The 19,096-nt window shown below is 44.0% G+C and overlaps 1 protein-coding gene across 3 annotated transcripts in view; it reads right to left on the reverse strand.

Moving 5' to 3' along the window:
* Positions 1-17,824, reverse strand: part of ODAD4 (outer dynein arm docking complex subunit 4) — a 70,174-nt gene extending 52,350 nt beyond the window's left edge. For 2 of the 3 annotated variants that reach the window (XM_043964538.1, XM_043964537.1), the window contains exons 1-8: positions 17,627-17,824; positions 15,351-15,482; positions 14,989-15,139; positions 13,980-14,041; positions 13,481-13,643; positions 12,045-12,269; positions 11,580-11,787; positions 566-652 (exon numbers count right to left, since the gene is read on the reverse strand). In XM_043964538.1, coding sequence (XP_043820473.1) covers positions 566-652; positions 11,580-11,787; positions 12,045-12,269; positions 13,481-13,643; positions 13,980-14,041; positions 14,989-15,139; positions 15,351-15,482; positions 17,627-17,740 — 1,142 coding nt within the window. In that variant the 5' untranslated portion in view covers positions 17,741-17,824. The remainder of the gene's footprint in view (positions 1-565; positions 653-11,579; positions 11,788-12,044; positions 12,270-13,480; positions 13,644-13,979; positions 14,042-14,988; positions 15,140-15,350; positions 15,483-17,626) is intronic. The other variant, XM_043964539.1, reaches the window with a different exon arrangement.
* Positions 17,825-19,096: the final 1,272 nt, after the last annotated feature.

Genomic DNA, 19,096 nt, shown 5'->3' on the forward strand with positions numbered 1-19,096 from the left:
GAGGCCATCCCATTATAGGTACTTATTAACCCTTGGGCAATCATCAGATATTAAGAAATTGGGCTCCTGTATATAGGCCCTTCTGGGACTGTTGTGCCTCACTAGTGCCTTTTTTTCTAGTAACTATAGTGTGTCTGAAACAAATTCACATAAAACTAGAGCTAATACTGAGAAATAAACGTCTGTTTTTGGAGAATAATAATAGTTAATAGCTAGCATTTACACAAAGCTTACAGGTTTGCAAAGCATTCTATGTATGTTAGTTCATGTGATCTTCATAATAACTCTGGGAGGTAGGTGCTATTATTATCACCCATATTTTATAGATGTGGAAACTCAGGTTGAGAGGTCCCATGGCTTGCCCAGGGTCACACAGCTTGTCTGTGTCTTCCTAACTCCTGGTCCAGCACTGTATTCACTGAGGCCCCTTGCTGCCTACAATAGAACAAAATGAGCAGAGCTTTGTATTTACTGCTGCTGTTCCTCCTTTCAGTCTGGTTCCTGTGATCAGCACAGCACTATGGGAGGGTGGGGAGCCCAGGGCTGGGGGTGCCTGTTTACTTACGTGTCAATGGCTTGCTGGAATTTCCCAACTCTTGCAAAGACCCTGCCAATGTTATCCAGGGCTCGAGATTTGGCATCAGGCAGTTCACTGTGGGGAAGGAGATGAAAATGCTGAGGAATATGACTTTTCTAAACCAGGCCCTGCCTAAGGATTTCTCATTCCATCTCCCATTTTCACCACTAACAGCCTGTAGGATAGGATCATACACCTGGAGGTAAGAGGGACCTCAGAAGTAAGATAGTCCAACCATCTCATTTTACAGGTGAGTTGGGTAACTTGCCTAAGGTCACACAGGTCATAAATGCCAGCAGTAGGATTTGAACCAGAGTTCTTTGCGTTGGACCATGTTGCTTCTCACCATGTTTAGGGTGGACAAGGATCAAAATCTTGTGCCTGGATTACAGTAGCAGTCCCCTAACAATGGTCTCCTTACTTCCAGGATTTCTTCTCTCTGAATCACTGCCTCTACCAGACTGAATTTTTTTTTTTTTTTGGCAGGGCAATGAGGGGTAAAGTGACTTGCCCAGGGTCACACAGCTAGTAAATACCAAGTGTCTGAATCCGGATTTGAACTCAGGTCTTCCTGAATCCAGGGCCGGTGCTTTATCCACTGCACCACCTAGCTGCCCCTAGACTGAACTTTTTGTTTTTGTTTTTGCAGGGCTATGGGGGTTAAGTGACTTGCCCAGGGTCACACAGCTAGTAAGTGTCAAGTGTCTGAAGCCAGATCTGAACTCAGGTACTCCTGACTCTAGGGCCGGTACTTTACCACTGCACCACCTAGCTGCCCCCTAGACTGAACTTTTTAAAACACATTCATCACATCTCCCTCCTGCTCAAAACCAATTGCTCCACATTTCTCTTTGGTTGAAGTCCAAATTCATTGGAATAGCTTTCAGAGCACTCCATAATTTGATTTTACCCTTTGTATACAACCTTATCCATTTAACAGTATATATGCATTGCCCAGCATTGTTCTAGCCCCTGTGAGAAGGCATGATTTCTAATCTGAAAAAACTCAGGACCTTGCCGGGGAGGCAAAAACGATATTACAAAATGATGAGAGACATCAAACAGTAAATGATTAAGTGCTAAATTGTGTGACCTCCCCATAGTTGGGAGATGATTCTTGGGTTCTTCCCATCCCAGGACATCTCAAGTGCTGGTAGGTCTCATCAGTCCAGAAAGGCTTTGACTGTAAGTCAGGTAATACATTGTCATGTAAGGACTACTAAAGAAGTTTGGAGAAGTGAATCACCTGGTTGTTCATGTCAAGGATGAAACTTACAGGTACAAGAATGTGGTCTGTGTGGGTGAAGGTAGCACCCACACGCATCTCTTTTGAGATACTGAAGTCAATTAATTGTGTGATAGAAATAATAAGGAAGAGATTGGGGAGGGAGGAAGGAAAAGTAATTAGGGAAGACTGATGGAGGACTTGGGACTTGAGCCAGACCTCAAAAAATGGGAAAGATGCGGAGTATTCCAGGCGAGGAGATATGACAAAAGGAAAAGCAACGAGGGAGTAAGAGCATGGTGGTCACAGGACACATAGTAAGGAAGGATACTACCTTGGTGAGGATGGGAGGGCAGTGAGGAGCAACACCAAAGTAGGTCATGGGGTTAGATAGCTTGTACAAGGCCTGAGTGCAGAGCACTTAAAAACTAGGTAGAGTAGTTAGAACTTGATGCACAAGGTACAGGGAGCCACTGAAATTTTTTAAGCAAAGGAATGACGTGCAAACAATTTGAGGAAAACCATTCTGGTAGGGAAGAGAATAAGCATTTATATAGAGCCTACTATGTGCCACCCCTCATGGATCACTGCTTTGTTGTGGCAGAGGGGCTTTCATAGCTCAGTGAAACTATGATCCATGCCCTGCAGGGTTCCCCAAGATGGACAGGTCATAGTGAAGAGTTCTGACAAAAGGTGGTCCACTGGAGAAGGAAACGGAAAACCACTCCAGTACCTTCACCAAGAAAACCCCATCGACCAGAAAGGTCTGGTGCGCTGTGGTCCATGGGGTCACTTAAAATTAGACATGACTGAACAGCTGAACAACAATACTTTGGGCCTGCCAGGCACTGTGCTAAGCACTTTTTACAAATATCTCATTTGATTCCCACAACAACCCTGTGAAATAAGCGCTATTGTTATCCCCATTTTACTGTTGGGGAAACTGAGGCATGAAGAGGTGAAGTGACTTGCCCCCAGAATCACAGAGTTACCAAGTATGTAAGGCCACATTTGAACTCAGAACCTCCTGACTCCAGGCCCAGCATTCCATCCACTGGACCAAAGAGGTAGGGGTATACAGAATGGATTAGAGTATATAGAGAATGTGATGGGGGGAGGGAAGGGGAGTAACAATGTTAAAGCCTCTCTAACCCTGCTGTAACAGACAAAAGCTTATTTGTCAGCCGACCAGGCCTGAGGCCTGGGACAGGGCAGGAGGTGGTGGTTAATACTGGATGAGAAAGGGGCAGCTAGGTGGCGCAGTGGATAAAGCACTGGTCCTGGATTCAGGAGGGCCTGAGTTCAAATTCAGACTCAGACACTTGACACTTACTAGCTGTGTGACCCTAGGCAAGTCACTTAACCCCCATTGCCCCACAATGTCTTCTAATGACAGATGAAGAAGGCATGAAATGCCAAAGCTGAGAGCACAGGAGAGGCCTGGAGTGGGAATCAAAATAGAAGCAGAATAAAAACAGAGCCAGACCAGACTTTGAGAGAAAACCAGCAATGCCAGAAAAAAGCAAAGACTGCAGAGCCAGTCTGACCTAGCCTGAGAAATGGGGAACCAGAAGAAAGGCGTAGATCTGTAACAGAAGCTTAATCAGTCACAGGGGAGACAGGTTCCTTTATGTGATGAGGAACTCTGACATACAGTTTCCTTTTTAGGAAGAACTGGGGCTGCTGACCAAACAGATCTCCTTATCTTGAGAGATGTCCTGTCCATCACTTCATATATAAAAACAAGGCCCATTCCCTACTAGATGAATAGCAAATGAATAAGAATAGTCAGTTTAAAAAAACCAACAAACTCTACCCTTGAGATAAAATGGTCCAAATCCCTACTAATATGAGAAACATAAATTGGAATGACTATGAGGTTTCACCGCATACCTGCCAGGTTGGCAAAGATGAGAAAAACAAAAATGGCAAAAGTTAGAGGGGCTGTTAGGAGACAGGCACACAATGTTGGTAGAGCTCTAAACTGATCAGACCATTTGGGGAAATAATCAAGAAACACCTTTTAAGCATCGATTTGATTTGGAATTATTCTAGAAAAGTCACTCAACTTCACATATCCTTTGACACATTAGTATCCCTACTAGGTATAAACCCCACAGAGATCAAAGACAGAGGGAATGCTCCCATACATAGAAAAATATTTATGGCAGCATCTTTTATAGTAGCAAGACTCTAGAAGGAAAGTAAGTGGCTATGGACTGGAAAAAGGCTAAACAAATTTCAGTGTATGAATGTAAGGGGATATTATTGTACTTTAAGAAAAAATGAATATGAGGAGGCAGCTGGGTGGTGCAGTGGATGGAGCACCGGCCCTGGAGTCAGGAGTGCCTGAGTTCAAATCCGGCCTCGGACACTTAACACTTACTAGCTGTGTGACCCTGGGCAAGTCACTTAACCCCAATTGCCTCACTAAAAAAAAAAAAATGAGTATGAGGAATTCAGAGAAACTTGGTAAGAAGCAAGAAATGATGCCGAGATGGGAGTAACAAGAAGATGAACTGAGCTTTCCTGCATACCTCTTCAACACAAAAGTTAGAATTCTGAGCAGGAAATCCATGAAAAATCAGAGGATCATTTTCCCAGGCCAGGTTAACACAGGGAGACAGAGAGTTCTCTGGACATTGGAGAGGTGGGGTCTAGCCAGGAAGGGCTACTATGCAGAACATTCCAGCACAAGAAGCTGTGTACCAGGGCAAAAAGAGACACCAGTTCCAATATAGAGGGGCCTAATCTTGTGCAGGGTACAGGAACAGGTGCCTCCAAGCAGCTGTTATTTACTACCTAGTTCCAGATCACAGATCCAGGAAGGACTGATGGCCAGAACTGCACCTAGGAGTACAGTTCCAGGATGATGAATAGTCCCAGGTCCCTGGGCTGTGTGCTGAGCAAGGAGCAAGTTCAGAAGCAAGCAGCATCCATTGGGTGGGTGCTGACCCCACAAGTGGAACAGGGTCTCGGTTCCAGATTCCATCCTCATCTGACATCCTAGAACAGAGGGCTACCTAAAGTTCTGTTGCTCTGAATCAGCAGAGCTTTCTAGCAGGTACAGAGCAGCTGTGTCCAGGGGCAGTCTACTGGAAGTCTATGCAAGGGCAAGCACACAAGTGTTTTGCTTAGACACAAACCCAGGTTGGGAACTTACAGCGCTCAGACAAGGGGGTCAGAGATCAGACTGTCCCTAGATTTGAATACTTTGGGAGCATTGAAATCTTGCCTAAACTGTCCCTAAGCTCTTGGAATAACACAATACCCCAAGAGAGCAGAAGCAAGAATCTAGTGGATATAGAGTCCACCCAGACATTCCTTCCAGAAATGTGCAAAACTGGCCTTAACATAAAATCCAAAGTAAAGAAGATGGAAGAATGAACAAATAACTCCCATCCCCCAAAAATCCCACTACAAAAAGCAATTATGGTAACAGGGATACTCAATACTTAAACCCAGAAGAAGAAAATGACTCCAACATATCTATAAGCAAAGCCTCACAGAGAAACATCACTTGGGCACAAATTCAACTAGAATTCCTAAAAGAGATGAAGCAAGATTTTTTTTAGAGTGAATTAAAAAAAAAAGTCAAATGAGAATGCTAGAAAAAAAAATGGAGAAGAAATGAAAGCTAGTGAAGAAACAGAAAGGGAATAAGCAGTATGGCACAAGAGGTATACAACCTTTCTCAAGCAACAAACTCCCTGAAAATTAGAATGGACCAAATAAGAGATAATGACCCCACATGAGACAAGAAATATTAAAAACAAATTCAAAAGACTGGAAAAAGAATAGAAGAAAACTTAAGAATCATTTGACTATCTGAAAGCTGTAACCATGAAAGGAGCCTAAATATCATATTTTAAGAAATCATAGGGCAACTAGGTAGTGCAGTGGATAAAACACTGGCCCTGGATTCAGGAGGACCTGAGTTCAAATATAGCCTCAGACACTTGACACTTACCAGCTGTGTGACCCTTGGCAAGTCATTTAACCCTCATTGCCCCGCAAAAAAAAAAAAAAATCATAACAGAAAATTGCCCAGTTATCTTGGAACCAGAGATCAAAGCAGAAATAGAAAGAATCCACTAATCACCTCCTAAAAGAAACTCCAAAATGAAAACTCCTAGGATTATTATTGTCAAAATCTAGAGCTTCCAGGTCAAAGAAAAAAAATAATGCAAACAGCCAGCAAGAAAGAATTTAAATACTATGGAGCCATAATCAGATCACACATGATTTAGCAGCCACTCCATTAAAGGAACAGAAAACTTCCAGAAGGCAAAAACTGTAGGCTTACAACCAAGAACAACTTGCCCAGAAAAACTCAGTATAATCCTACAGAGTTTTGAAACCATGGATCCTTCCTTAATGAAATAGAGGACTTATAAGCTGTCCTGAAGAAAAGACCAGAAGTGCAGAGATACTTGGAAATGCAAACACAGGAGTCAAGAGAAACTTAAAAATGTAAAGATGAGGAGTAGCTAGGTGGCACAGTGGATAGAGCACTGGCCCTGGATTCAGGAGGACCTGAATTCAAATCCGGCCTCAGACACTTAACACTAACTAGCTGTGTGACCCTGGGCAAGTCACTTAACCCCAATTGCCAAAAAAAAAAGGTAAAGATGAACAATTATAAGGGAACTAAAACTAAACAAGGATAAACTGTTTACATTCTAATATGGGAAGAGGATGCATGTGTTCTCTCAAAACCCTATCATTGTTCATGGACATAGAGGGGAGTCAGGTTAGAGAGAGGGCCTGAAAATGGTTCTTATGTTTCAATGATAAAATAGAAAAGAAGGGGAAGAGAAATATGCTAAGAGGGGAAAATGGAGAGGAAGAATGCAGAAAATTACCTCATATAATTAAGGTGAGCAAGTAGAAGTCTATAGAAAAAAAGGAGGAAAGGATGTGGAGAGTGGGTGACACTTGAACCTCATTCTCATCTGAACTGGTAACAGGAGGGAAGAATATACACATGTATAATTGGGTACAGAAATACACTTCACAACAGAAAGATGTGAGAAGGGGAATAAGGGGAAAAGTAGATTAAAAGAGGGATCAGTCCTAAGCAAAATAAACTCTTAAGGACATACAAAAATATTTATAGTAGCCCTTTTTGTGATGTTAAACTGAGTAAGTGCTCATCAACTGGGGAATGGCTGATCGATTATCACATATGAATGACAGAATGCTATTAAGTTGTAAAAAATGATAAATGGGATGGGATTAGAGAAATATAAGAACACTTGTATGAAGTGATACAGTGATGTGAGTAAAATAAAAAAAAATTTATACAAAACAGCAATATTGTAAAGAGTGTAGATTTGAGACATTTTTTTGGACATGGCCAATGTAACCAGTATATCTCTTTCTCTCTCTTCTTTCTTGCTCTTGCTTTCTCTTTCTGTCTACATTCGCACATATATTCATGTGTGTACACATATATTACATATATGTAATGTACAGAATAAATATAAGGTAGTTAGGAAGGAAAGGAACTAGCAGTTGACAAAATGAGACAAGGCCTTTTGGGGGGGGGGGGCACAATGAGGGTTAAGTGACTTGCCCAAGGTCACACATCTAATAAGTGTCAAGTATCTGAGGTCAGATGTGAACTCAGGTCCTCCTGAATCCAGGGCCAGTGCTTTATCCACTGTGCCACCTAGTTGCCCTGAGACAAGGCCTTTTAAGGGCGGGTGGTAGTATAGGAGCTAAGTTCCACAGGGAGCAAGGCATATTCTAAGGGTCAACAGTAAGAAGAGTGAGAGCATTCCAGGCATGGGGGAAGTAGAGCAAGCCTATGCAGAAACACCGAGGTGGCAGACAATTACTATGATATAAAAACAAAGGCATCAACAACAAAAACCACCAACAACCATGAATCCCAGAAATGGACACAGTACTCCAGTGATATGACTGAGGCAGGGTTCAAGGGATCTATCACACTTCTATTAATGCGGTCTTTTGGCTGCTATATCACAATGTGCACTCCCATGGAGTTTGTCATTCACTGGAACCTCCAGGTTTTGGGTTTTTTTTCACTTGCATGACTATCTAGACACACTAATTCCATTTTATACTTCGTATAATTGATTTTTTGAATCAAATTTGGGACTTTACATTCATTCCTATGGAATTTCACTTTGTTAGCTCTGACTCAAAATCTTTTAACATCTTTTAGAATCCTGATTGTGCATCTCTCCCTTCCTGCCTTATGTCATTCTTGAATTTTGACTACACTGACAAAAATGTGGAAAACACCCACCACCACCACCACCAAGACAGACCCCTGGAGTCCTGTAGTAGAGATCTACCTCAAGTCGGACAGCAATCCATTAATCAACACCCTTTGATTAGTCATTCAACCAGTTCTCAAGCCCCAATGTACTTCTTTTGCTCAGTAGTGGTCAATACCCTACTCCCAGAATGAGGGAGAGTGTACAGAAGAGACTAAGACCACTGCTCTTTGCCAGAGAAAGATCAATGTACCCATCTTGGGTCATATAATACTGAGCTATAAAGAACTTTAGAGATTATCCAGTTCAACCCCCTTATTTTATATATATATTTTTTTTCCCGAGGCAATTGGTGTTAAGTGACTTGCCCAGGGTCACACAGCTAGCAAGTGTGTCAAGTGTCTGAGGCCAGATTTGAACTCAGGTCCTCCTGAATCTAGGGCCAGTGCTCTATCCACTGTGCCACCTAGCTGCCCCATACCCCCTTATTTTAAATGAGTAAACCTTTGCCCAAGGTCACACAGGGGGTAATTGGCAGAGCCAGATTATGAACCTGAGTCCTTTAACTCTAAGCATAATTGGGCTGCTAGGTGGCGCAATGGATAAAGCACCAGTCCTGGATTCAGGAGGACCTGAGTTCAAATCCGACCCTGGACACTTGACGCTTACTAGCTATGTGACCCTGGGCAAGTCATTTAACCCTCATTGCCCAACAAAACAAAACAAAAAAACCCAAACCTCTAAGCATAGTATATTTTCCATTGTATTACAACACTGCTTCTGGATCATTGTGGATTTCCCTTCTCAAATCAAGATCAATAGACTCAACTGGAAACCCTGTTTGGGTTCATCTCTCTTCTGTTGCCCTCCAGCCTTGTTCCTAGTAGGCTGGAGTTAGAACAGCTGTACCGGTAAGTTGGCAAGATGGCTTCCTTCACACTGCTGACTGACACCTTCCAAGTTTTGAGAGCTCGAAGTTCTTACACAGGCAAGTGGCAGAACTGTCATGGGTGCCAACTACCCTAGGTCAGGGAGCTGTGGAGGTGAAAGACTTTAGCTAAGGAAGGGGCAATCAAGGTGGAGGAAGGGTCAGGACCACAGTCACAGCCATGGGCCTAGGTTATAGGGATTCAGTAGTGCAGTAAAGCTCATACTGCAGGGCTTGACAATAGACAACAGATCTTCTCAATGTGCTGCATGTTAATGTTCTACAGGGGGATGCATGCATATATGCTTCACCCCCTTTCTCTGAATTCTCTTCAGACCAAGGGCTCTGATATTCATTTTTCTTCAGGATAACCGTGGACTTTAAGTATGGAAGATAACAAGACGACATCTCCAAAGCCCCTGCCTTTCAGTTTTGAAAGCTTAGACCAGAATGGTTCTCACCCCTTTCTGACAGAAGGTCAACAGTCCAGCTTAGTCTTCAAGGTCCTGGGCACTAATCAGATTGGGCTAGGGGGTTGTCCAATGAGACTGAGGTGGATGCCTAAGGATCTGCAATTTAAATTTTTAAAAGATGTATACAAAGGATGGCAGATAACCGAGAAGAGACAAAAACATAGATCTGCAAGAATGTCAGAATGAGCTGTGGCTGACAGCAAAGTTAAGCATGGCCAAAAGTGCCTCCATAAAGCTATGTTTCTATTGGAGAAAACAGGAGGATCAATGAAAGTTCAGACTTGTTCCTTGGGTTAGAAGGAATAATGATATATTCAACAGACAGAAAGTAGAGCTATTTAACATTGACTTCATTTGTCTTCTTTGCCAAGGAAAATTATCTTTGTATTAAAAAGTACAGAACGGGGCAGCTAGGTAGTGCAGTGGATAGAGCACCGGCCCTGGATTCAGGAGGACCTGAGTTCAAATCCGGCCTCAGACACTTTATACACTTACTAGCTATGTGACCCTGGGCAAGTCACTTAACCCTCATTGCCCAGAAAAAAAAAAAAACAAAAAAAACCCCAAAATGTACAGAACACAAATAACTAAAAGGGAATCAAAAGCCAAGATAAGTAAGGAGGTGGTAAGAGTGCAAGTCACCCAGTCAGATGAATGATATTTCAGAGTCATTATTAAACCAGAAGAATTGGCAGCCATGGTGGCTGAGCCAACGTGGTTAATCTTTGAAAGATCATGGAGAAAGAGAGATATCACCAGACTGGAGAAAGGCAAATATTGTCCTCAAAAAGTGAAAAGAATGAAATCAGGAAACTATAGGCCAGTGAGCTTGAATTGGATTCTTAGTAAAGTTCTAGAATTAAAGTGACGGTTAGGGAATATCTAGAAAAGGGAGTGACAATCATAAGAGCTAACATGGCTTCGTCAAAAACAGGTTATTCCAAACTACTATTGGGCAGTCATTGGCCAATCCCCTCATTACACTTATTTCCTTTTTTGGAAAGGATTTCTAGCCTGGGGGATCAAAAGAATGCAGTAGATATAATTTCCCTAGATTTTAGCAAAGCGTTTAACAGTGCTTCATGCTATCCTTGTAAAACAAATGGAGAGATTTGGGTTAAATGGTCTTAACAGCTAGACCCAAAGAGTCATCTTGAATGGAAGATAGCCTCTACTGGCATGTCCCAGGGAACTGTCCTGGTCATCATTTCTGTCAATGAATTAGGATAAAGGCAGAAATGGCCGGCCTCTCAAATATGCAGACCAGAGGGCCAGCTAACTCACAGGGTGACAGTCAGGATTCAAAAATATGTGAACTACAAGAACATTGAGCCGACTACTGGATGACATTTAATAAGGATAAAGTCTCACCCCTGTGATCACATAATCTTAGACTCTATTGAGAAAAGCACAAGGCCTGGGGAGGTGATGGTCACGCTGTGTTCTCCCTGAAGAAGGCCACATCCAGGGTATTGTGTCTACTTCTGGATGCCACTATTTAGAAAGAATATTGATTAATGGAGAGGGGTCAAAGAGGACAGTCAGAATGGCCAAGGGTCTTAAGTTTGTGCCAATAGAGGATCCATAAAAGAATTAGCATGTTTAGCTTAGAGAAGAGTTCAAGGGGCCAACGTAGCTGCCTCTGAAGGGCTAGCTGTCACATGGAAGAGACAGCTTGTTCTGTTTGCCCTCAAGGGAAAGAGCAGAATGAACACATAGAAGCTGCAGAGGCCATTTAGACTTGATAAAAGCAGAAAAATTCCAACAATCAGAGCTATCTCAAAGTGGAATAGCCTGACCTTAGAGGAAATGGGTTCTCCCTTACTAGAGGTCACTGGGCAAAACCTAAAAGACTGTCTGTCAGATGTGTTGTGGATGAGATACTGGTTCAGGCATAATTTGGATTAGATGATCTCTGAGGTTCTTTCCAACTTTGAGATTTTATGATTCCATCTGCCCCTAAAAAGCAAAACGAAGAGTAAAAGCCAAGGGAAGAAGCTAAGAAATAGAATTATCTGCTTGTGGTGAGCAGAGATGTCCATGCTACATTTTAGAAGAATAGTTCTGTACCCAGGTCAAATCCAGGCTCCAGTCAATGGAGCTTCCCAGACTTCTGCGGGACACTCACAATTTGCGGGCGATCTCCAAATCTTTCTGATGGCTCTGCAGCGCGGCTGCCATGTGCCCCATCTCAATCTGCGCGTTCCCAATGCAGCTATATAAATTTCCAAGCAGTTCATCTTTGTTGGGCACTTCTTCCTTGTCCCACTCCATCACCTTCTTCAGCACCTTCTCCGCTTTCTGGCAGCTCCCCTCAGCACTCCCACTGGTAAGTACTGGGAAGGAAAGAGGCCAGGGTAGGACATCAGGTATGTCCCCCTGGAGCCAGGCAGCCAGGCAGCCAGGCAGAAGGTCTAGGGGTTCATGATACTATGAACAGATTCCTCCTCGTGTAGAAAAGGTTGCATCTCAGGACCTCCAGCCACAGGCCTTTTGTCCAGACCTTGCTCCCCACCTCCCTTATAGTCCAAGTGACTGAGGAGGGAGGAGAGAATCTGATCCTGTCCCACACCTGGGTACCTGTTCCACTTACACATGTCAATTTCCTCCAGGCTCTTGAGAATATAGCGGGCAGTCTCAGAGGGGCGGCGCTTCCGATCTCGGACCCACTTCTCTTGCATAAGCTTCCGGTCCCGCTCCCGAGCATAGATTGGCTTCTGCTGCCTCCAGAAGTCAGTCCGAGTGTCTAGGTAATTGATGCCAGTCATGATCAAGTCCTCCACAGTCATTCCACGCTTGATAGTGCCTTTGATCAGGTCTTTGGGAATGAGAAGCAGCAGAAGGAAAGAGCCAAAAAGAACAGCAGTCAGTGAGAGTCACATTGCCCAGGGCAGGGCTATAAAAGTAGAGCTCTCGGTCAGAGACCCATACTTTGGGGTTCTCCCTGTGCCAGAATTGTAGAAAATCTGAAATAAGGAAAAACCATTCAGGGCAAGAGTTAAGTCAAAACTGACCTCCAGTCATCGCCAGAGTGGAGAAACCTGAAGCTATGCAGAGAAGTAAAAGGAGTATCCTAGTGAATTATACATAATAGGTACTTAATCAATTGAAAGAGAAGCCCCAGGAAACCTTGGGTCCTTTCCAGGCTCTCACTATGGTCTGGGCTCCTATTATAGTCAGTTAAAATCCAAAGCCAAGACCCCTTGAATGGCTACTTCTTTCCCTGTCCCTGGAGCTTTGAGGTACAGGTAGGAAAAACAGGGGCACTGGATCTGAGATCCCAACTTGGCCTTAACTCCAAATGGAATGGTACATTCTGGGAACTGGCCCAGAATTGTGGTCAAAGCTAAGAGTAAGGCTCTGGGGAGACTGTATCAGGCTCTGAGCCTTTTCTTGCCATCCCCCCTTCGCAGAGTCAACATTACAGGCATATCTTCTTCTTCTTTTTTTTTTTAGTGAGGCAATTGGGGTTAAGTGACTTGCCTAGGGTCAGACAGCTAGTAAGTGTTAAGTGTCTGAGGCCGGATTTGAACTCAGGTCCTCCTGACTCCAGGGCCGGTGCTCTATCCACTGCGCCACCTAGCTGCCCACAGGCATATCTTCTAGGAGCAGGAGCATCCAGCACCGTAACCAAGAAGTCACATCTGTGTCAGAACAGCTACCCTTGAGAGGTAAGTGACCCTGGGGGAATCTTACTCTATCACAGGAAAGCCAATTCTAAAGAAAAGGGACTTGGTTAGATTGTCCAAATTTGAGCAGTCAAATTATTGAATGGCAGTAATCATCCCTGGGCTTATGTCTGAGCATTTACACCATGACACATTCCTATCTCGTTTTTTTTCTTCTCCTAGAATACTGGCTAAGATTGTTCTCCTCACTGTGCAGACAAAGGGAGGTCGCAGAAAGCAATGGCAGCGGCCCACACCTTCTGATTCTGGTCCTAGATTCTTTTCTCTCTTCGGTGGCCCCACATTCATGGAGGGACATCTACCCCACATCCCAAATCTCCATAACTGTCATGAACAAGACCTTCGTCCTTCAGGAGCTTTTCCAGATATTCCTTGTCCACATATAGCTCCCCTAGCAGCTGTCGAACAGTCTTCTCACTCTTCAGTGTGCTCTTCCGTTTACTTTCTGCCTTACTGTCTTTCCAGAGTTGCCTCGTGGGAGTCTTCTGTTGAGCTTTCATACTCTGGAAGAACAAAGCACAGACTCATCAGGAAGCAGAAAACCCCCAGGCCTTGGCTTCCCATCACACCTGAGCTTCTCCTCCTCCTCCTCCTCCTCTGTGATCTCCTTATAGTTCTGAAAACTATAGCCCATGGCAGAGAACATGACTGCTGCTTATTCAAGAACAGGGCTAGGGAATGGCCAGACCCCCAAGAGTGCTGTGCTCTAACATCTGGGACTGTTGAAGGGTCTAAGCATGCACCCATGATGGGAGAGAACGAAATACTTTCAATAAGATTCCCAAGCACACATGGATTCCTCCCACTGATGGCAGTGGGCACAATACTCGGGCCCTTACCTCTGCCTGTTTGCTTAAAAAGAAGAGGTCCCCTTTGTTCTCCAACTTAATCGAGGAAGGACCTGAAAGGATAGAAACAGACTCACGGGTTAGCTGGGCCCTTGACCATGACCTATGACATTGTGTTGCCAGCATAGCAGGGGTTGCCTTTGGCAGAGGAAGGCCGGGGGCTGTAGTTCGGCTAATCCAAGCCAATCTGGGGGTCAGGAATGTTGGCTGTTTGATTCGCTCCAGTTCCTCCATTAGCTTGCCCAGGGTCATGGCAGCTTTATTTCCACACAAGCAGGTGGGAGCCAATGATACAGAGCTGTTGTCTAAGCCCTGTGCCATTTCTACACTCTGTCTCCTACAGAAACTAAAGACACAAAAACTCCACACACTCCTCCTGCGTCTGGGTAGTAAGTAGACCACAGGGCTGGGTCAGCAACTCAGGACCTCATTTCCTGAGGAAAGCAGCTAAAAACTAAAAAGGTCCATCTCTAGGGGCTGAAGACCTAGTCTAACTCCATTCCATCCCTATAGTAGCTTCTCAGATGTAAACCTGTTTGGGGAGCCTTTGCCAATCACTTGTCTTTGTTTTTGTTTTTTTGTGTTTTTTTTAGTGAGGCAATTGGGGTTAAGTGACTTGCCCAGGGTCACACAGCTAGTAAGTGTTAAGTGTCTGAGGCCGGATTTGAACTCAGGTCCTCCTGACTCCAGGGCCGGTGCTCTATCCACTGCACCATCTAGCTGCCCCCAATCACTTGTCTTTGAAGAAAAAAATAAATCAAAGACTACTCTGCTCAGCAGGAAGGCTCAGAGACTGGAGCCTCTTGTGTAGGAGGTTCAATCACATGGCAAATCAGAAGTTACCCAATCCAGAGCTGCTTGTTTTAGCATTGCCACTGGACTTGATGGGGTCATTCACCTCTTGGGCTTGGCCCCTTTCCAGCACCAGAGGCCCATGGAGTTATGAGGAAATGGGGGCTGTTCCGTTCCCAAGATACTTTCTTAGATATCTGCCACTTACTTCCTACTGAGTTGTTAATGGCTTCCTGAGCTTTCTGAATCCCGACTTTGAATTCCCGCTCAGGACGAAGCTTGTAGCCTCTGTGATAGTACACCAAGGCAAACTCAAAGTCTCCCATAGTATACAGGGTTTCAGCCTTTTGGAAAATTCCCTGGAATGAAAGAAGGTCAAACCAAAATGGTAGGGGTCACAGGACAAGGCATAGGTGGCTTCAGGGTAGAGAATCATGCTTTGGGTGTAGAGGTAAGGGGATAGAGCAGGTAATTTGAGAAGAGAAAGAAAGGGGGTCAGACACCAGGTCCTGCATAAACAATGACATGGGTGAATTCCAGGCTAGATATCAAGTCCTACCACATGGTTACCTTGCAGAAAGTCTGGTCATTTTTGAGAGATTCTTCAACGTCCTTCAGGGAATTCTCCAAATCTCCCAACTTCAGATAGCACTTAGATCGAGCAACCAGGCAGTTCCGGTCACCCATCTGAAGGCGAAGAGCCTAGAGGACAAAGCACAGTCAGTTGGGATAAGGACAGGCCAAGGCTCTCCCAGCAAATTGTAAGTTGAAGCAGGGATGCCCCAACTCTAATAGCATTGAAAAAATATCAAGGAAGCTCACCAGAGACAAAGAGGGGCAATTGAGTCTTATTGGCATAACACCCGGGATTGATCTTTGAATAGGAAATTGTTGATTACCTACACATGGATTATTTCACTGAATTTGGAATTATGGACCAGCAGTTCGATCTACATACTGATTTAAGCTTCATTAATATAATACTATTCTATGTGGTTGTCCCACTGCTTTTTTTTTTATTTTGGTGAGGCAATTGGGGTTAAGTGACTTGCCCATGGTCACACAGCTAGTAAGTGTTAAGTGTCTGAGGTTGGACTTGAAATCAGGTCCTCCTGACTCTAGGGCCGGTGCTCTATCCACTATGCCACCTCGCTGTCCCCTCCCACTGATTTTTTATCCAGTCTCAGAGGTGTTCCAAAAACATCTCTCCCTTCTAACTGCTTGGTGTATGCTTAGAAAACAGAAATTCATGCTAATTTTCTGTTATAGCAATCTCAACAAAGAAATTAACTGGCTATTTTTTTTCTATGACAGAAATAAATTCCAAAATGGAATTTCAGGCAAAATGCTGTTTTGATTAGCCATAGCATCTCCATTTAGATAGATATTTGAGAATTCACTATACAGTTCAGTGGTCTATTAAAAGGCTTTAGAGATTGAAATTGTTTTTGCACATACAAAGTAGTTATAAAAAAAATTCATACATACACACGCCCCTCTTATCACTTCCTCTATCTCTCTACAAGTGATACCAAGACCAAAAACTATAGCATATTTTTTATTGGCCTTTGACTTCTCTCCTTAAAGTATTTCTAAGAAGTACAAAAGATGACTATTTCTTAGAAAGATGCCATTCTGGGGTGAGCCCCAGGCGACCTCCCCTTTGAGCATCCTTTATCCTCTGTCTGGAATTCATGGTTTAAGAGGAGTAGAAGCCAAGGGTCTTGGGTACCATTTTCAACCAAACTAGTTTCTCCCTAGCTACAAGTTCAGAGTGTGGTATCTGCCTGGGAGGTACAAGAAAGGGTTTGGGTGTCAATGACACCCAACAATTGATTTGAACTCAGATCTATCTGACTCCAGGCCAGCATTCTATCCACTACATCACATAGCTGCCCCTAAGAATGTATTCTTTGTAGCAAATGCTATCTTAAAAACATATCTAATCCCATACTTCCTGTGTCTTCTGAAGAACCAGTACTTGAAAGGAAGGGGCAATTTATGCTAAGGCTACTTTTGAACAGAAGAGGGAAGAAGAAGGTTCCTAGGAATCTTGTGGATGGTTAAAATGGGATGGGAAAGAGGTTACAGGTGTTTTATTGTTCAGTCGTTTCTGTCTTGTCCTGCTCTTCCTGATCCCATTTGGGGGTTTCTTGGCAAAAATACTGGAATGGCTTGCCATTTCCTTCTCCAGCTCATTTTACATATGAGGAAACTGAGGTAAACAGGGTTCAGTGGCTTGCCCAAGGTCACACAGCGGGTAAGTGTCTGAGGCCAGATTTGAACTCAGGAAGATGAGTCTTCTTGACTTCAGGCCTGGTACTCTACCATTCAACAAATTGCTTATCAAGTATTAAGCAAGTGGCAGCGAGGTGGTGCAGTGGACAGGAGACAGGAAGACCTGAGTTCATATAATAAATAAATAGGTGCTAAAAGCACATAGCCATTTTGGAAGCCATCAGGGAGAAAGTGACACTGAAGCTGGGCCTTTACTCAGAGTGTAAATATTAAGTATTTTAAAGCATTTAAATTTTTTTTTAATTATTCTGCCTCAGAGACAGATGATTGGTAATCAAATTAACAGCAGTCTCTCAGGGAGAGAGAGAGTTAATGGAAGATGATTGGGGTCAGTTCCTCTAGGATTGTAAAGGGTATGGATTGAGGGGGATGATGAACGATCAATCCTGGGGAAGGGGATCACTCTACCGGCATGGAGGGGGATTATCAGAGATCACTTGACAGAAACTAATCCACGCGGAATCGGGCATATCGGGAATCGATTAAAAACCCGTGTTTTCCACGATGGTTGATCCGCGATCGATCGATCGTCTGGAGTGGGGACTCACTTTAGTGAAGCTGAGAGCCGCCTTCTGGTATTCCCCGCATAAGTAGAGGCGCTCGCCCTCCGCCATATAGGAGGGGAAGGTGCTCCGAAGATCTTCAAGCTCAAAGTCCGACATGTTAACCCGCTTTTCAGTATCAAGCACCCTCAGTGGGAAGGGAAGGGAAGAATGGAGAGTTCAGGAACCTTTAGGGAACCAGCCAGCTTGTGTAACATCCGTCTCCTAGCAACCGAGAGGCGTAACATCACTTCCGATTCCGCCCTTCCTCCCTCCCTCCCTCTCCCCGTTCAGTCTCCTGAGAGATGCGCATGCGAGGAGGTGGGCCTGGACGTGCTGCTTGCGTGCTTCCCACGTGCTCCCTGACTGCTCTCGGGGGCGTGTTCCCCGGGAGGCGTAGAAGTCGGGGAGCTTTTGGTCTTCTGTGCCAGCAGCGGGAGATTTATTCTCTCTCCGGGTTGTAGAATATGGAGGTGGAAACCCAAAAAGAAAACGCCCTTTGTCCTCCCCGAGGTTACGTTCTCCGGGGAGGGGGAGGAAGTGGGAAAGGATGTGAGGGGGGTGGGGAAAGAAAGGTTAACATATGAACAAAGTAATGAATGAATGCTGCATTTAATTTGCAAAGCACTTTGTTGACTGCTGCGGTTACAAATAGAAAAAAAACACTTACTATCTGTGTGACCCTGGACAAGACACTTAACCCTCGTAGCCTCGCAAAAAAAACCCAAACAAAACAACAAAAAAAACGGGAGATGGTAGAATGTTCTAACTACTGGGGATTAGGGAGAGCTTCAGGAAGGAGATGGCACCTGATCTAAGCCTTGAAGGAAAATAAACCTAGAAACGGATGCTTTCATTCCAGCCATAGGGTAAACATGCTTGGTCAAATTCAAGAAATCCGGAGATGGAATGTCACGTTCAGGAAATGGAGTTGGTAGGGAGTATCATAGATTTAAAGACCTTAAGAAGGGGCTTTAGATGTCATAGACTCCAACTTTCACTTTTTTTTTTTAAAAACAAATGAGGAAAGAGGCCCAAAGAGATTAAGTGATTTGCACTGGGTCAAAGTATCTGAAGAGCAGTTCAACCCAGGTCTTCCTGACTCTAGGTCCAAAATATTGCCTCTCAATTTGGCTTGATTGTAGAGTGTGAAAATAGCTCATAATAATAACTGGCGGGGCAGCTAGGTGGCGCAGTGGATAGAGCACCGGCCCTGGAGTCAGGAGTACCTGAGTTCAAATTCGGCCTCAGACACCTAACACTTACTAGCTGTGTGACCCTGGGCAAGTCACTTAACCCCAATTGCCTCACTAAAAAAAAAAATAATAAAGATGACTGCTGAAGTTACCAAACTGTATGATTAGGGCAGTGGTGGCACACTCAAAAGAAAGAGGAAATTTTGGGAAAGAGATCAATTTAGGGGGAAAGATGATGAATTCTGTTTGAACACAGTTAGTTTGAGATACCAGTGAGATA

This window comes from Dromiciops gliroides, chromosome 4, assembly GCF_019393635.1.
Source record: "Dromiciops gliroides isolate mDroGli1 chromosome 4, mDroGli1.pri, whole genome shotgun sequence".
NCBI classification, from domain to species: Eukaryota; Metazoa; Chordata; class Mammalia; order Microbiotheria; family Microbiotheriidae; genus Dromiciops; species Dromiciops gliroides.